The following is a 16,816-nucleotide window of genomic DNA, read 5'->3' as shown; positions in this document are numbered from 1 at the left end:
CACTAGGTCAGGTCCTGTCATGTGAGAGGCTGCCAGGTGGTATTTCTGATAAGTGAGTCCTTGCCTGGTGAGGTTCCGCCCGCTTCCAGGTGATCGCCCCGCCAGGTGAAGCTCTGCCCTACTGGGCTATAGTCCACGGATCCTCAAGAACTCAGGACTGTAGCATGCTATGACCCCACAATCAGTTCACCTCGTTATCTACCTATGGTGGGTCTGTGGTGCTGCCGTGCAATCAGCATTGGACTGCTAACCGCAAGGCTTGCAGTTCAAATCCACCAGCCACTCTGCTGGAGAATGATGAGGTTGGCTGCCCCTGTAAAGGTTTTCGTGTTAGAAACCCTATCCAGAAAGGGTGGCCATAAGTGGGCATCGACTGGATAACAGTGGCTCTGGGTCTGGTTTTGGGGTTCCCAGGGCCTGTGTAGGTGGAGTAAGAGCAGCAGGCATAGAAAGGGGAAGTGGCCAAGTAGAGCCTTTGCTGGCTCTGGAGGCAGATAGACCTGGGCTAGAAAGCTTGCTTTGGCATCATTGCTCCTATTTGAATAGCAAACTAGGAAGGCCGGCTTCTGAGCCTATTCCTCTTCTGTAAAATAGAATCATAACGTTGCCAGGATTCCAGTGGGCACGTCACACAAACCCAGACCCTGCTTCAGTGGTAGGCACTTGTGCCAAATTCCCAGAGTTCCAGATCACCCAGGCCATCATGGGTGCATTCTATGAAATCCAAGAGGGATTATCCGTCCATTATATCTGTAACTGCACTTCCTCACACTCAGGCTCTGAGGGCCGCTGGTTCGCACAACAGGCCACCCCACATTGACACACGTCATCCCCTTGGTAGACGTGCCTCGTCCTTGCTCGTCTAAGTCCTGGCCATTTCTCTGGGCCCTCCTCAGATGCTCTGGCCTCATCAGCCACCAGGCCCCTCTCTGAGTGACATGTATTGAGGTTCCTTTCAGGACTGTGGGTTTGGGGAGGGAAGGTCCACGGCCTGAAACATGTAACAAGGCTGGCAGTTGGTCATCCCTGTGGAGGAATCCCATCACCCTTGGTGATGCTGCCCTAGGCTCTCAATGAGGACATCGTGCGCGTGTCCAGCCGGCTGGAGCACCTGGAGAAGGAACTCTCGGAGAAGAGTGGGCAGTTGCGGCAGGGCAGTGCCCACAGCCAGCAGCAGATCCGTGGAGAGATTGACAACCTGCGCCAGGAGAAGGACCTGTTGCTGAAGCAGCGCCTGGAGATCGATAGCAAGCTGAGGCAGGGCAGCCTGCTATCGCCTGAGGTACGCCTTGGGCCACTCTCGTCTGTCTGTCCGTCCGTCTGATCTCAGTCCACTGGCTCTGGCTCTCTGCTGAGTGCTGGGCCTTGCTGCCGTCCAACACAAGCTCCCTGCTTCATCCCCCTGTGTGTTACGTAAAGAAAGGTGAAGGGATAGGGGCTGACGAGTGTGCTGGACTGGCTGGCTGTGCTGCTCATTTTGGCACTTTGATTGTGGCACAAAGGGATTGGGCCTGGCTGACCTCATTTCCCTTCCAGCTGGAATGTGGACACACACACACAGCACACACATGATCACATGGAGCCTGTGTTGCACACCGACTTCCAACTGGTGTGTATCTCAGGCTTCCTGTGTATAGTTCACCTGTATGCACCTCAGCGTCTTTGTAGCCATGCCTGGCTCTCACTCTGGGCTCAGGTGGAGATCAGAGCTTCCAAGTTCTTGCCACTGGAGGCAGAGGGGAACTTTCTCTTGACATGTGAAGTGCAGTCAAGTCGGTTCCAACTCTTAGTGACCCTGTATAGGGTTTCTAAGGAGCGACTAGTGAGTTTGAACTGCTGACTTTGTGGTTCAACCTGCCCTTGTGGTCTGGTGCTTTATCCCAGAGCCACACCAGGGGCTCAAACTCATTTTTCAGGATGAGGGGCACAAAAAGGCATGCATTGTGGCTAAGTGTTCATGCTTGCTGGGCCCCAGGTGTGCCTAGGTCTCCTTGTCGGGGGGGGGGGTGTTCTGAGGTGGTGGAGCCCAGTACCTCCCTCATGCATGTCCATGTCCCCGCAGGAGGAGCGGACACTGTTCCAGCTGGATGAGGCCATTGAGGCCCTGGATGCTGCTATTGAATATAAGAATGAGGCCATCACGTGCCGTCAGCGGGTGCTGCGGGCCTCAGCCTCCTTGCTGTCCCAGTGTGAGATGAACCTCATGGCCAAGCTCAGCTACCTCTCGTCCTCGGAGACCAGAGCGCTGCTCTGCAAGTACTTTGACAAGGTGGGTCCCCCATCCGTGGACTCTCTGCCTCTTCCCTCTGGAACTTGTGGGGGGGGGAGGTTTCACCTGATGGCAGGTGGTAGGATTGCAGTCACCTTGTCCATAGGGCTGCCTTAGAACCAGCGTCCTGCCCCCTCCTCTTCCAGTTGGATGGGCCAACTTCAGGGTGACCCTTGTCTAGGTCAGTAGTCCTCTACAGGGACTGACTACCTCCAGGGACCACGAGACCTCATATGAAGACACTCGGGGGTTAGGATGGTTGGGGATGTGTGTGCTTTGACACCTAATGGGGTAGAGGCAGGAGAGCTCTCTGCAAGAACTCACCAGACCCCCGCTGTGGAGGCTTACATAGGGTTCTGAGGCCGCCAGTCTTTATGGGAGCAGAAAGCCTCCTCTTCTCCACAGACCAGCTAGGGGATTTGAACTGCTGACTTTGTGGTTAGCAGCCCAATGTATAACTCCCAATGCCACCAGAACTCCCCCAGCAAAGAACTCTCTGGCCCAAAATATGCTGAGGTTGAAAACCCTATCCTGATGAAATTCCACAGCTTGAGGGTGTGAGGCAGGGGGGGACCCGTCCTTTTCATGCTGACCTTTAGGATTGTAGCAGTGCCTGGCACTCCCCCTGGGGTCGGGTGGGAATCACTACCACTGATTCTTAGTGTTTGCCTTGAGGATCGTGGTGGCCCCTGATTGAGGACCGTGTGGGTGGAGGAGGACCAGTACCTGGGTCTGAGCTCAGACTGTCCTGGGTCCAGGTGGTGACGCTCCGGGAAGAACAGCACCAGCAGCAGATCGCCTTCTCGGAGCTGGAGATGCAGCTGGAGGAGCAGCAGCGGCTGGTCTACTGGCTGGAGGTGGCCCTGGAGCGGCAGCGCCTGGAGATGGACCGCCAGCTGACCATGCAGCAGAAGGAGCACCAGCAAAACTTGCAGCTGCTTCTGCAACAGAGCCGAGGTGAGACCCCGCCCAGCCCGCAGCCCTCACCACTCTCCTGCCTGCCCACCCTAGACTACCACCCCGCCCGCAGCTCTCGCCGCTCTCCTCTGCCCACCTAGACCACCGCCCCACCCGCAGCCCTCACCACTCTCCTGCCTGCCCACCCTAGACCACCACCCCACCCACAGCCCTCACCACTCTCCTCCTGCCTGCCCACCCTAGACCACCGCCCCGCCCGCAGCCCTCACCACTCTCCTCTGCCTGCCCACCCTAGACCACCTTGGTGAGGGCTTAGCAGACAGCAAGAGGCAGTATGAGGCCAGGATCCAAGCGCTGGAGAAAGAACTGGGCCGCCACTTGTGGCTGAACCAGGAGCTGAAGCAGAAGCTTAGTGTTTTGCACGCTGCTGCAGGCCAGAGCAGGGGTAACTGTGGTGGGCGTGTGTCTGGGGAAGTGCGGGTCATCGACACAGGTGGCTTGTTGCATTGGGTGGGAAGGTGTTAGTCCCACCGTGACTGAGTGGGGTGCCATTCTCGGTGACAGGTGGGGAGAAGAGCACCCTCTGTCTGGAAAACCGACAACTCCCTGGAAACGAAGAGGAGCCTCAGCTTGCCCCTGAGCTCCCCTGGCCACCCCTGCTCACTGAAGGTGTCCCCCGAGTCCGCGAGGAGGTGCGGGGCTTGGTGCGAGGTCCGCTGCCGCTGACGTGGAAACGCTCGAGCCTGTGCAGTGAAGAGCAGGGTGTCCCCGAGGAGCCAAGGCAGCGAGAGGCTGCTGAGACCCTGGTGGGGTGGGGGCTGCCTGGGGCTGACGGGGGTCTCCCCTGGACCTTGGGGCCCCTGTCCAAGCCCCGGAGGGAACTGCGAAGGGCCAGCCCAGGGATGATCGACGTTAGGAAAAATCCTCTGTAGGTTCCTGGGCAGACCCTACCTGGGAGATTCTGATCCTGCTGGAAGGTGCTCCTGCCACCCACCTCACTCCTGGGATGGACAGTCCTTGCTTCACACTAGGTCCATGCCCTGGTCTGCAGACTAATCCCAGTCAACAAACTTTGGTCATAACCCAGAACTGGGCTCTAAAGCTTTACAGCGACCCACCGATCGCTGCTCCCGTCCTGTAAGCTGCAGCACCTGATGACCGCTTTTGGGTTTTCTGGCGTTTCCAAAGCCCAAGCCTGGTTTCAGGCATAAGTGTAGCCACATGCCTACAGGCCAGGGGCTCAGCCAATTGGCCACCAAGTGGTCAGGGGCAATAGGGTGTGGTTTAGATGGGTCAGATATGTATATGGGGAGCTGGGGGTGCTTATTAGCTCATTTATAGAATTTTTAAAAGTCATTTTGTAATAAACAAGAATAACCTTTAAAGAAAGGAATGGGAGTTTTCACTTTGAGGCTGATTTATAAGGCACTTGTACGAATCAGATTTAGAAGAGTGACTTCTTGGAAGACAGCTTGCTTGAAAGCTTCTAAGAGATGGTTCTGAACAGCTCTCACCATCAGCCAGGCTGCTGGCCCCAACAGCAAACTGCTCAGGGTCAGCCATGAGCCAGGCGACAGCTCTCCAGGAACGGGTGGGATCATACCTGGGAACTGGCTCCTGAAAGTAGCAGAGCTGGGCCAGGGTCCCAGTTAATGTCAGGCTCGATCAAGCACAGCCAGAGGCAATTTTAATGTCTTATCATAGGAAACAACACAATCTTCGGTTTCAGTTATGTGCCTGGATGGTGTAGTGCCATTGACAAAGTACTTTCTCCCATCCATGCCACAGCACCCGTCTTGCAGCAGCTTGGCAAGAGACCACACAGGGGCCTTGCTCCTATTTCACAGGTGAGAGGCATAGAGCAGGCCCTGACTCAGTCAAGGTCACAGGTGGAGTGAAGCAGGAATCCCAGCGGTACAGCCCTTCTGTTTCTGATTGACAGCACCGGACGCACCATCACCCATCACCCACCCGTCTCCTTTCAACCTTCCTACTGAGGGGCGTTCCACTGAAGGCACTGTAGCTGGGCTCTGAAAACCCCAGGGCATATGAGACCAGCAGACCTGCTGGCTCACCTGCATCTTTGGAACTTCCTCAATTCTGCAAAGAAGTCCTGGGTTACCCCTGTTTTGGTGTGGTTGGTCCAGCCTTATGTGTGTGATCAGTAAGACGCGTGTCAGATGAACTGAGTTCCGAACACTCTGCTAAGAATACATTTATGGTTTAAGTTTGGAATTCCTTAACACGTTCAGAGCATAAAACCACTCTCTCCTGGCCCAGGGCACACAGGGGCTCAGTACAAGCTCAGTAGTGTTTGTAATTACAAGTCCCACATCCCATTTCCATCCTAACTAGCTCATCAGCTTCTTCCGTGTGTAAGTTCTGCTGATGGGCCGTCTCCTTGAGAACGCTCGGCTGAAAGGAGATTCTTCAGCAGTGGAGGAAAATACATCCACATCTTCATCTGAAAAGAGGCAGAAGATTTAGAATGCAGGAAGTAATTGAAGACTACAAGAGAAAATGTGTTTCCGTTGCAGGAGGGTTTCACGGAGATGGGCTGCTGGCAGCCAGCACTGCTTGCTGGTTATCCCCTCCTGCTACCTGTGCCTTTGCCCTCCACAGGTTATGATTATGCACCCAGCTGGCAGCAGTTAGGAATGGTGACAAGGCAAAGTACCTGTAGTGTCTTGTCCTCTAACCGACCCTGAGACCTCTCAGACACATTGCAGAAGCAAGGGCTCCGACAGTAACTTCTGGGCCAAGTCCTAACCTTGCTCCTCCAGAATAAAGCACGCCGCATTCCCTTGAAAGCTTAAAAATTCCCAGAATCATTTGTTCAGGGAGACCGTGTTACAAGTAATAAGTTTGCTGCGCTTAAAACCCACAGACACAAAAACAACCAAGCACCTGTAGTTTGAAGTTTTACACATCGTTTTTAGTCTCTGATGTGGGGTTTCTGCTCTTTTGTGTGATTTAGAAAGCTCTGAAGGCAGCAGTTTCACCTCCTACCACTTCTTGCCGTCTCCCTCTAGCAGAAGGAAAAGTCTCACATTAGTGCCCCTAACACGGATCCTGTTACTCCCTCCTACCGGGCAGAGTGGAGGTAGTGGTATCCTTGAGTCTGGAACACCAGCCTGGATGTACCAGAAAAGGGGTGTAACCCAACTATGGGACACACTGGCTCCAAACATAACACCACTCCTGTTGCTCAAAATACACTTTTCTTTGCGATTTTAATGGCCACAGACTAGCAAAAGAGGAGGACCACTTCTATCACCACCTTCAGGGAGATGGGGTGTTTCGAGGAATTTTCTGTGAAGATGCACAGAAGTTCTACTGTAGAGTCTTTACACATGACACTGGGGACAAAACCACTCCAGAATTCCCTAAGACTTGTTCCAAAGCAATTTGGCCAACGGGCCTGAGCGGACTCTCAGGAGTCTCCAAAGGATGCCTCTGATCTTAATGACAGCCCCCAGAACCTGTAGCAGATTAATTACCTGGGGCATCTTTGTGCTGAGAGGAAGGTGTTCTTCCCTGGAACAGCAAGGGAGACTGAGTCAGCGCCTGGAGACCGCTGGCAGAAAGGCAGCTCCGCACAATGCAGCTGGATGGTGGGGTGGAGCCTAGAGAGACGCCACAGTCAGAACAGCCAGCAAGATCCCCGGCCTCCTGATGAAGCACCCACTAATTAATGCCTCCTCCCCAATACACTTCCCCCAGAAACGAGATGGACGCTGAGCTTCAGGGACACGGCCAAGCTCACCTGAAACAAAGACCTCCTCGTCTCCGGTGGAGGGAAGCTGCCCCACACTTGCACTTGGAGACTTCTCTACGCTCGCTTCTGAGTCTTCCCTCTGGCTGTCACAGACTCTTTTTGCCCAACACTGAGCTTCTTCCTGGGCACAAAGCAGCCTCTTCCTGGAGCCCAATCCAAACTGTCCCCAGGAGGTATCCTCAGCCTTGGGGATAATATTCCTGGGAGGCGACAGGTCTGGCAGCTGACACACCCCCTCCAGCTCAAAATCCCCCAAGATGCAAGTCTTGCTGAGGGGGGGCTCAAACCCTGGCTCTTTCCCCTCCAGCTGGAGTCCCGCTCCGCTCCCTAGAAGCTCCGCACACACCTCGCTCCTCCCCACATTGCTGCTGCCGTCCGCTGCCCTCTTTCTCCTGGGCCAGTCTTTAATTACATCTGGAGGTGTCTTTCCATTGTGCTTGGGAGATGGTGTCCAAGGAACCCCAACCTCTGCTTGAAAAGGAGAAGGGGTGCTGGGGGGGCAGCGGGTTGGGGTACAGGACTGACAGATATAAGTTTGTCCTCCGCTCTTGCCGGGGGTGCTGTGTGAGGAGCGCAGACAGGGGGGTGATGTGTAGCTGGCTTCTGGTCTGCCTGAGGGTCTGCTGGCCCGGGCTGAGGGGAGCCCAGGAAAGGCGCTGTCCTCCCCCAGACAGATGTCCTCCTTCCTCAGGGGCACAGCGTCTGACACAGATCTGGACTCTCTCTTTTTAATTCGAAGCCGGGGGAGGCCCGAAGCCTGCATCTCCAGCTCAACCTCATAGGTCTGTGGGCCGCCTGAGCTTTTGGAAGCCTGAGTTAAAGCTTGCTCGTTCTCTGGCTGTGCAGCAGACTGACCCGGCTTTCTGTCTGCCAAGCAGCGCACTCCACAAGGAGCTTCCAGAGGAGAGCTAGGCCTAGAGGAAGGGGGAGACGGAGGAATCCCCGGGTGGGACAGAGAAGGCGGCTTGTCGGTCACCAGTGCCCCGAGCACCTCATCTTGCTCTGGTGAAATGTTACTTTTCCAGAGATCACTGTCGTGTTCGTTTTCGTCCAGGAGGTAATCCGTGTCATCTGCAATAAGCAGAGGGGAGGACAAATTCCAGTCTGTCCCTTCAGCCACCCCAGGGTAACTGTGTCTCTCAGGAGACTGAAGAGAGAGGCTCCCTTCTTTATGGTCCCTTCTAGAGTCTGTGACTGTGGCTGGCGGTTCAGTGAAGCCAACCACAGGAGCACGGGAGGCAGTAGGCTGGCACTCTGGGAAGCTTCTTTCAGGATTAGAGGGGTTTTGACACCGTTTCGTGATTTTAGAAGGAGGTAGAGGGGAGAGGGTGCCAGAGGTACCCGTCTGTGAGATTCTGGGGGAAGTTGAAGGAACAGGGCATGAGAGCGATGTGGCTCCATGGGAGGATTCCTGGGGTACACTCCAGTCCAGCTCTCTAGGCGGAGGGGAGTCTGTGACAGGTTTCCTACGTGGACTCTCCATGGAAACAGTACAGGAAGCAGAATTAAATGGTTCCTTGGGAGAAATGGGTGGGGAAGAAATCGTAGGTGTGTTTTCTAGTGTCTTTGAGGTTCTGATGGCCTTTCCCTTTAGTGTCTCTGCTGTATCCTCTGCCGGGGATGCTCCAGGGCCCCGGGGACTTTCACATCTTTGGTTTTGTTGCATGCCTACAAAGGTTGCTGATTTCGAGGGTGTTCTAAGATGGTGTGGGAGTCCTGTGTGGACAGTCGGTGCAGGACACAAGATGCTTTCTGGACTGGAGGGTACCGACTGTGACCAAGCACAAGCTTGCAGAATCTCAGGTGGCTGAGCAGCATGCCTTTTGGGAGTTCTTGGTATCTTCTCAAGAGGAGCGGCAAGCCCTTCTGCCAGGGAGTATTGTTTTCGAGGCGTCACTGCCAGTTCAGATGGGGAGTCACAGCCATATGAGGAGGGGTTCCTTAAGGACTCCTTCCACGCGGCCCGTGTTGTAGGAGTTGTTTCTGCAGGAGACTCCAGCCGCCTTTCTGGTGTGTAGTATGGAGTCTGTGGTGTAGGAGGACGCTTTCGTGGTGTTACTTGGGAAGACCTTGGGGATTTCCAGGAGCTCTTCTTGGGAGTCTGCAAAGAAAAACGGTCATCTCAGTGTTTGAAGGCCCGGGCTGCCAGTCTCTAAGGAGTTGCTTTAATACTTTAGGAAATGATTTGCAAGGTAAATAAGAGATTTAGAGTCAGTCAAAGGAACCATTTTAAGTTGGAAACTTTGATAGCCATCTGTTTTCCCTTCCAAAGCATGACTCAGATTTTACTTGTCCACTTTTTCTAGCACCAACCATTTTGCCCTTTTTCAGTTTGTTCTCCTGAGAACAAACACCCTCCCTACTACAGCTAACTCAGAATGCCTCTAATCGCATCATCCTGCTGCTCACAACCATTCATTAGCTCTTCCCCCTTTGCGAGCACGACAAGCTAGTTCTGACCTTTGCCTAAGGGAGCTGCGACATGTCAGCTCTTCTGCTCACCCTCATTTAACATGTGTTCAGGCTCCCTGGGGGGTGCAAATGGTTCCAGGCTCTACTAGGAGCCGAACGGTGATGATTCAAGGCAGCCAGAGGCACGTCAGAAGCCAGGCCTGGACATCTGCTTCTAAGGCTCACAGCCACACGAGACTGTTATCAGTTGGAATTGGCATGATGCTAATCACTGCTGCCACATTGCCCACCGTGTGCTTATTACTAAGCAGCTCCGATGTGGCAGGAACTGTGTGGATGTGTGCTGGGAATGGGAGAAGGGGTATGGAATGCATGGAGGCAGTCCAAAGTATGGCTACTGAAGTTCCAGTTCATATATGCCCAGGATCATTCCAAATAAAATGGGTTTAAATATGTTTCTGCAAGCAGTGGATGGCTGCAGACAAGATCTCTCAGTGACATACTTGTCTTAGCTTCCTTAGGTGCCTTCAAAAACCAAAAGGTCCAATCACAACAGTGGCTTTCGAGGGGATCTGCCAGGTCAGTTCAATTCAGATCAGAGAGGTTAGTTCACTTGGCCATCTGCTTCCATAGAGGGTACAACCAGGGAAAGTACTGGGGCAGCTCTACTCTGTCACATGGGGTGATGCTAGGAATCTGAAACTGACTCGATAGCACACACAGCAATGACAGGGACATGTACCAGACATCGGGGAGGGGGGGGGCACAGCTGGGGAATGAGGAGGAAGGAGTGGGGTGTAGGAGGAGAAAGAGAAAACCAGCAGACAGGCATCGGCCAGTGCACAGCCTGCTGTTGTGGGAAGGTGGGGAAGGATGAGGCCAACCAGGCTAGCAGGAACCAGACCATGGAGGACCTCGCCAGCCTGTGGAGGAGTTGACCAGGTCTGTGGTTTTCACACCCGTCCCCGCTACTCCACATCTTCCCGACCCTCTAAGCTGTTTATTGGATTTCCAAATAAAGATGATGTTTAAACACAGTTCCATTTTAGGAAAATAGTAAACCTTGACTTAGCAGACAGGGAGACTGTAGAGTTTTAAGCAAAGTGATGGGCCCAGAGAAGTCCCTCTGAGCCCTGAGGAGGAAGGACTTCAGGGGGAAAGGCTCTTGCGATGTCCCTGGTAGACCTGATGAGACTTGGAACTGAGCAGGAACTGCAGGGAAGATGAAGAGGGGATACTGTATGTGAATTACATGGGCAGGACTGGAGTCAACAGACAAAAGCAAAGGGGGAGAGTTCCAGGTTTCTAACACTGGTGACTGGACTGCTGGTGTGGTGCTGTGGGTTAAAGCGCTGGACTGCAAGGTTGTTTGAACTGCAAGGTTGGCAGTTCAAGCTCATCAGCTGCTCCTCGGAAACCGACTCAACATAATAACACTTAACAACAAACATGAATGACTAGATGAACAATTATTGCATGTTGTTGTTAAATGCCATTGAGTTGGTTCTGACTCATAGAGTTCCCGAGGAATAGCTGGTGCTTAGTAGTTCAGTGCTTATCCTGCAGCACCATACCAGGACTCTACTACTGCATGTTGTTGTCATTAAGTCGGTTCTGACTCATAGTGACACTGTATAGGGTTTCTGAGGCTTTAAATCTTCACAGGAGCAGAAAGTCTCATTTTTCTCCCATGGAGCAGCTGGTGGGATTGAACTGTGAATCCTGTGGTTTTCGTAAAGTGTTTATTAGATGGAGCCATTGTGCTTCCCCTTTATTGTATGTTCTTGTTAAGTACTGTGGAGTCGGTTCCGACTCATAGCGACCCTATACAGGGTTTCCGAGGCTGTAAATCTTTACGGGAGCAGAAAGCCTCATCTTTCTCCTGCGGAACAACTGGTAGTTTTGAACTGCCAACCTTGAGGTTAGCAGACCGATTCGTAACCACTATGCTACCAAAACTCCTTTTTGTATGAGAGAGCTTCAAAAAGTGCACAGATAAATTTCCCACAAACTTTTTGAAGACCCCTTGTACATTTCAGAAAGACCTAGGGGCAGTGAACAGTTCAAACAGTAGATGAAGCCAAGATGAGGTCATTCATCTTCTCTCCACAATCCTGGTCTCCATCAAGCCTGCTACCTGCAGTCCCCATATAACCAGTAACCACTCATCTGAACAAACCTGAACACCCCACATTTCTGTTATTACCTATAGACGACCTGCTTTTTCTTCCCTAATGTACTTGTGGGCTCATGTCTCTGTTCCCCAAGGACACACTACTGTGAAGGTCACAGAAATGTCATACTTGGTAAGTTGTAGACACATCAGAATCCAATGTGGTTCTTGAAGGCCTTTGAATCTGAGCTGAGACCTTCTCTGAGGGGCTGGTCATCTCAGACATGGCACCAAAAAGAAGCCTCTTGGGAGACCGAATGCTTTTGGCAGGAGAATTTTCTCTTTGATCTGCAAAGTAGAAAATGTGATAACATTTTATTCCCTCTCAACTTTTGCCCTACCTATACTACTAAAATGGAGTCCTGGTGTGGCGCTGTGGGTTAATGCACTAGACTATAAAGCCGTTTGAACTAAAAGGTTGGTGGTTCAAGCTCACCAGCTGCTCTTTGGAAACCCTATACAGGGTCACTATGGGTCAGAACCGACTCAACAGCACTTAACAACAACAACGTATTAAAATAGCCCGTCCATACAAAAAAAGAAGATAAAGCTCTTGAGAGCAGCTGGGAGGAAACCCTCACTAAAAATATCAGCAATTGCAATGACTGTTGCCTGAACTTTAATAAAATTGCATGTTAGGAAATGCAGGCAAAGATGAGGGGCAGAAAGTCACCTGGCCTTTTGCTTGGTGTTTCTGAGAACCTGACAGGCTCACCTAGCAATCCAATACTGACTGACTCTGGGACATGGAAGCTCTCCCAGACCTGGCCATGTGCATGCATCTCTTCACTATATTCTTGTTATTGCAAGTATGGAGCCTCCGGTAAGTTCTGTGTGAGCTGTTCCCTCCAATTACTGGACCCAAAGGAGCAGGGGAAGACAGCTGGTCTGCAGTGGAGGGAGTTATGTGGCCCTCTGAGCTCGCAGCAGTTACCTACTAATGACCCTGTCTTGCCCCGGGACACTGGTATGTGTGTGTGGAGGTCAGGTGTTGTCACATGAGCAGCGAGGGTTTGATGGAACACGGTAGGGAAGCTGAAATTTAAAACACAGCTGGTGTGTTAATGCACCACACAATTTGGTGTCAGAGGTGGGTGATCTCAGCCCCCTGGTCTGCTTTGATACAAGTGGGTTAGCTACAGAGAACCCTGACTGCTCAGCAACTAATAGAATTTAAGTTTGTGAATCTAAATATAAAAACACGTATCTGATTACCCAAGCTAATCATGGCTAAAGGATGAAGAACATACAAAAAGCCATCACCCTCCACACGGGATACTTGTGTACAGGATCTGGCCCGAAGGTAGAAAATGATGAGAAAACACAGACCGATTCCTCGTGAGTGAATGCTGTTGTTAAGAGCCACTGAACCACTTCTGGGTCACAGTGATTCCACTGCCCAGGCCTATGCCTCTCTGGTTTAAGTCACTGGGTCAGTCCGTCTCACTGGGGTTGTCCTCTTCCTACTGACCCTCTACATTACCAAGCAGGATGTCTTGCTGCAGGGACTGTTCCCTCCTGATAACTTGTCCAAAATAGCTAAGATGGAGTCTCAACAGCCTCACTTCTAAGGGGCTTTCAGGAGTCCTGGTGTGGCGCTGCAGGGTAATGTACTGGACCACAAGGTTAGTGGTTCAAACTCACCAGTCACTCCTTGGAAACCCTATACAGGGTTGCTATGAGTCGGAACTGACTCAATGGCACGTAACAACAACAAGGGGCTTTCTGGTTATATTTCTTCTAAGACAGATTTCTTTATTCCTCTGGAGTCCATGATACATTCTGTATTCTTTGCCAACATTATAATTCAAATGCATCAGTTTTCACCCATCTTCCTTATTCACTGTCCAGTTTTCACATGAATATGAGGCGATTGAAAATACCATGGCTTGGGTCAGGTTCACCTTTGTCTTCAAGGTGACATCTCTGCTCTTGAACATTTTAATGACAGTGTGAACACCCAGTTGTAGGAACTCAAAGGGGTGACTGTCTTGGCAGGATTGTGCAGATAGTAATTTTCTGAACCTCAAATATGTACATCTTTTCTACAATACCTTTCTCCAGTGGCAAGGAAAAAACGGTTAAATTGCCTCTCTTTTCACACCAAGCCAGAATGGATTTGCAAAGGTAGGTGGGCATCATGTTACCTGACTTGCTGTACTGGAACGAATGAACTCTCTGCACACTTCGAGACTTTGGCTGAGATGCAGAATAGAAAAAGCCAGAATGTGTCCTGTTGAGTAACAATTGCTTGATTCGAGGGCTTCGTCTTAAACTTAGTTCTGCAAAATCAGAACCACAGTCAGTTACCAGGGAGAACTACAAGCTTGACATTTCCCACATTGTCAGAAATGGATACAATACATAAGATCAAGTACAAGACAGAAACTCCAAACAAGTTACTGGTTAGCTGAAGTGAAAGGCCCAGAGGAGTTTCATATGTGGTCCCAACAGGGCACATAAAGACACTGATCCACTAAATTGTCACCTTCCTAATAAACTATCACCTGTAAGCATGACATAGGGTGAAACAACTTTCATAAAAGTGAAAAGTACAGCTTTCATGTGTAATAGTTATTACATATGCTTGTATAGAAATAATACCAGTCAAATATATGCTAACACGGTAACATATTCCTGGTTTGTGGAACTCCTAGTGATTTCTAAAAAATTAGCTTCTCTAAGGTTTTGAATCTACAATAAACATGATTTCCCAATTAAAAAATGAGAAACTAATGTTTTCATATATAATTTTAAATAAGCCATAGCGCTTTGTATAAAGTAGTAATTTAGGCTTTTCCTGGAAAATATTTCTAATCCAGAAAATTTCTCAGCAAATTCAATATAAAAGAACATTCTGAGCTGCAACTGTGGGCCCAGAGCTGCCACAATTCCTATAAACTGTCCTTAAGAGAAGCCAGGTGACAACACAGTGCAGAGAGGTTTTCAGAGACTCTAAGTATGGGCTCACCATTTTCTTCCTTTTCAGGGGACTCCTCAACAATGGCAGTGTCGGGACCAGGATCAGAGGACCTGGAGAAAGGACAAACATAGGGACTGATCACACAGCTTCTCACCTGGCAGGTGACATAGGTCACTGGGTAGAGAGCCACAGTGCTGGCACTTTCTCTACATTATTGTTTAAAGTGGTTAGAACTTTCTCTTGAAAATTAATTTTGTGACATTAAAATTAATTTAAATATGTATACAAGGGACTGCTCCATACAATAAGCACCGGACTGTAAACCACAAGGTCCATGGTTCATGCCTGCCAGTGGCTCCATGGGAGATTTAAAGCCTCGGAAACCCTATGAGGAGTTGCTATGAGAAGGAACCCACTCACGGACACTTAACAACAACAATACCCTTTAAACTATCAATCTGACTTGCAGTAATTTAACTTAAAAACTTGCACCAGTGTGTAAAACCACACATATAATGTCAATAGGGAGTCTTAATAAGACAGAGTAGACACATTTCTCTCTAGTCTTCCCACCCAGGACAGCTAGAACCCAGACATTATATACAAACTAATCATAGAACTCTGAGAAGTAGAAAGCAGAAGGCAGTCTGGCTAGGAACCTTAAAACCCAAGGAAACTGGATTCCCTGGGTCTTCTTTTTGCTGCAAACATCCTGGACTGGACAGCAACGAAGCCAACAGCCCATACACACCAACAGGTGCAAACAAACACAGCCAGCTCTCTAAGCCAGAGGACTTAACAGAAATGGGCAGTCTGGCTGGACACAAAACTTGTAGACAATAATGACCCTACTCCAAATCCACAAAGGAATAGCTGTCCATATTTTATCACTCTTGTATTCAAGAGAGAAACTCGGAGACAACCTAATAGCCATTAAGAGGGGACTGTAGAATTGGAACCGGCTCCACAGCACATTACCAACTAACCAACCCTAGGGTTTCCGAGGTGTGGCTGGTGAGCTTGAACTGCTGACCTTGCAGTTCAAACCAACCTTGCAGTCCAGTGCATTAACCCACAGCACCACACCAGGACTCTAAGAGGGGATTAGTTAAATCAATTATGACAGATCCATAAGGAGTCTATTTTGAAATTGTTACTAAAGAGCCAGTTTATACCTTCATATACTGAGATGTTCCCGGTTAAGGTTCAAAGTTAGGAAAAGCACAGAAGTCTATAGAATGATCTCATTTTGTGGGAATGTGAGATTTTACATTTAGTCACTCATCCATTCTTAAAAAAAACCACAATTGAATAGATGAACTCTAATTGGCCAGGAATTGAGAATTGTTTAACCTGGGTGATAGATACATAGGGCTTCACTATATGCTTTAACTTTTTCATAGTAAACACACTTTTGAAGTATCTGTACTGAGCTTCTACTATAAGTCAGCCACTAGGAACAGAGGAGGGAACAAGAAGGACTATTCCTGTTTCTTCCGAGTACTTCAGAGAGAAGTGGGAGAGTGGGGTGGGGTGGGGTGAGAAAGAAAATAAATGAGTTAACTTTAAAATAAATGAAGTGGGTTCAAAAAGTGGTAACTGCTCTAAAGGAAATAAAACAGAGCGATGCCTCCAGCAGTGGTGTAATGGCGGCTGGAAGGTTAGGTGAGGGGGTCAAAGAGGCCTCTGTGAGGGGCTTAGGTAGTAGTCTAGCTCTCAATGACAAGAAGAAGCCTGTCTCAAGACAGGAAAGAGCGTCACAGGCAGACCAAACAGGGAGTTCCAACGCCCTGAGGAGAGTATGAGCCTGAGTCTACTGTAGGAGCCAGAATAAAGCCAGCAGAGATAGATCGGTAAAAAGGAAACCTGACCTAGGTGTACTTTAGAAGGATCACTCTGCCCATGTGATGGGAGGATGATGGGGTGACAAGAGTGGAAGAGAGAGCAGCTAAGAGGCAGGTAGAATTGCCCAAGCAAAGTAGACAGCGGCTGGGAGATGGCAGGACATGGTCTTAGTCGGGAAAACGAACAAATGCAGTAGATGTGTGCACGAGATGACAGAAAGGAGAGGATGACAGAAAGGAGAGGATGACAGAAAGGAGAGGATGACAGAAAGGAGAGGATGACAGAAAGGAGAGGATGACAGAAAGGAGAGGATGACTTGTAGGATTTTGGTTTGAAGCACAAGAGGAACAGTGCCCTGGAATGAGCATGGCAAGCCCGCCAAGCATGGTAATAAAAGGTTTCTGATTTAGATCGTAACTCTGTGTTTAACTTAGTTATCCAAACTGTTTCCCAACCGCCACATCATTTTATGTTCACCAGCAATGTATGGGGGTTTTC

At 50.2% G+C, this 16,816-nt stretch overlaps 2 protein-coding genes across 2 annotated transcripts in view; one reads left to right on the top strand and one right to left on the bottom strand.

Moving 5' to 3' along the window:
* KIF7 (kinesin family member 7) overlaps nucleotides 1-4,119 on the top strand; it is a 16,054-nt gene extending 11,935 nt beyond the window's left edge. Inside the window, exons 14-18 of the mRNA XM_006867127.1 lie at nucleotides 1,067-1,282; nucleotides 2,063-2,269; nucleotides 3,028-3,226; nucleotides 3,483-3,632; nucleotides 3,752-4,119. Of these exons, the coding sequence (XP_006867189.1) occupies nucleotides 1,067-1,282; nucleotides 2,063-2,269; nucleotides 3,028-3,226; nucleotides 3,483-3,632; nucleotides 3,752-4,119 (1,140 nt within the window). The remainder of the gene's footprint in view (nucleotides 1-1,066; nucleotides 1,283-2,062; nucleotides 2,270-3,027; nucleotides 3,227-3,482; nucleotides 3,633-3,751) is intronic.
* A 1,419-nt stretch (nucleotides 4,120-5,538) lies between these two features.
* Nucleotides 5,539-16,816, bottom strand: part of TICRR (TOPBP1-interacting checkpoint and replication regulator) — a 54,012-nt gene continuing 42,734 nt past the window's right edge. The window contains exons 17-22 of the mRNA XM_006867172.1: nucleotides 14,522-14,583; nucleotides 13,698-13,832; nucleotides 11,681-11,838; nucleotides 6,954-9,066; nucleotides 6,688-6,813; nucleotides 5,539-5,651 (exon numbers count right to left, since the gene is read on the bottom strand). Coding sequence (XP_006867234.1) covers nucleotides 5,539-5,651; nucleotides 6,688-6,813; nucleotides 6,954-9,066; nucleotides 11,681-11,838; nucleotides 13,698-13,832; nucleotides 14,522-14,583 — 2,707 coding nt within the window. The remainder of the gene's footprint in view (nucleotides 5,652-6,687; nucleotides 6,814-6,953; nucleotides 9,067-11,680; nucleotides 11,839-13,697; nucleotides 13,833-14,521; nucleotides 14,584-16,816) is intronic.

Source organism: Chrysochloris asiatica, unplaced genomic scaffold, assembly GCF_000296735.1.
Source record: "Chrysochloris asiatica unplaced genomic scaffold, ChrAsi1.0 scaffold00101, whole genome shotgun sequence".
Taxonomy (NCBI): Eukaryota; Metazoa; Chordata; class Mammalia; order Afrosoricida; family Chrysochloridae; genus Chrysochloris; species Chrysochloris asiatica.
The sequence above is the reverse complement of the archived record's forward strand: the minus strand, read 5'-3'. Positions and strand labels throughout refer to the sequence as shown.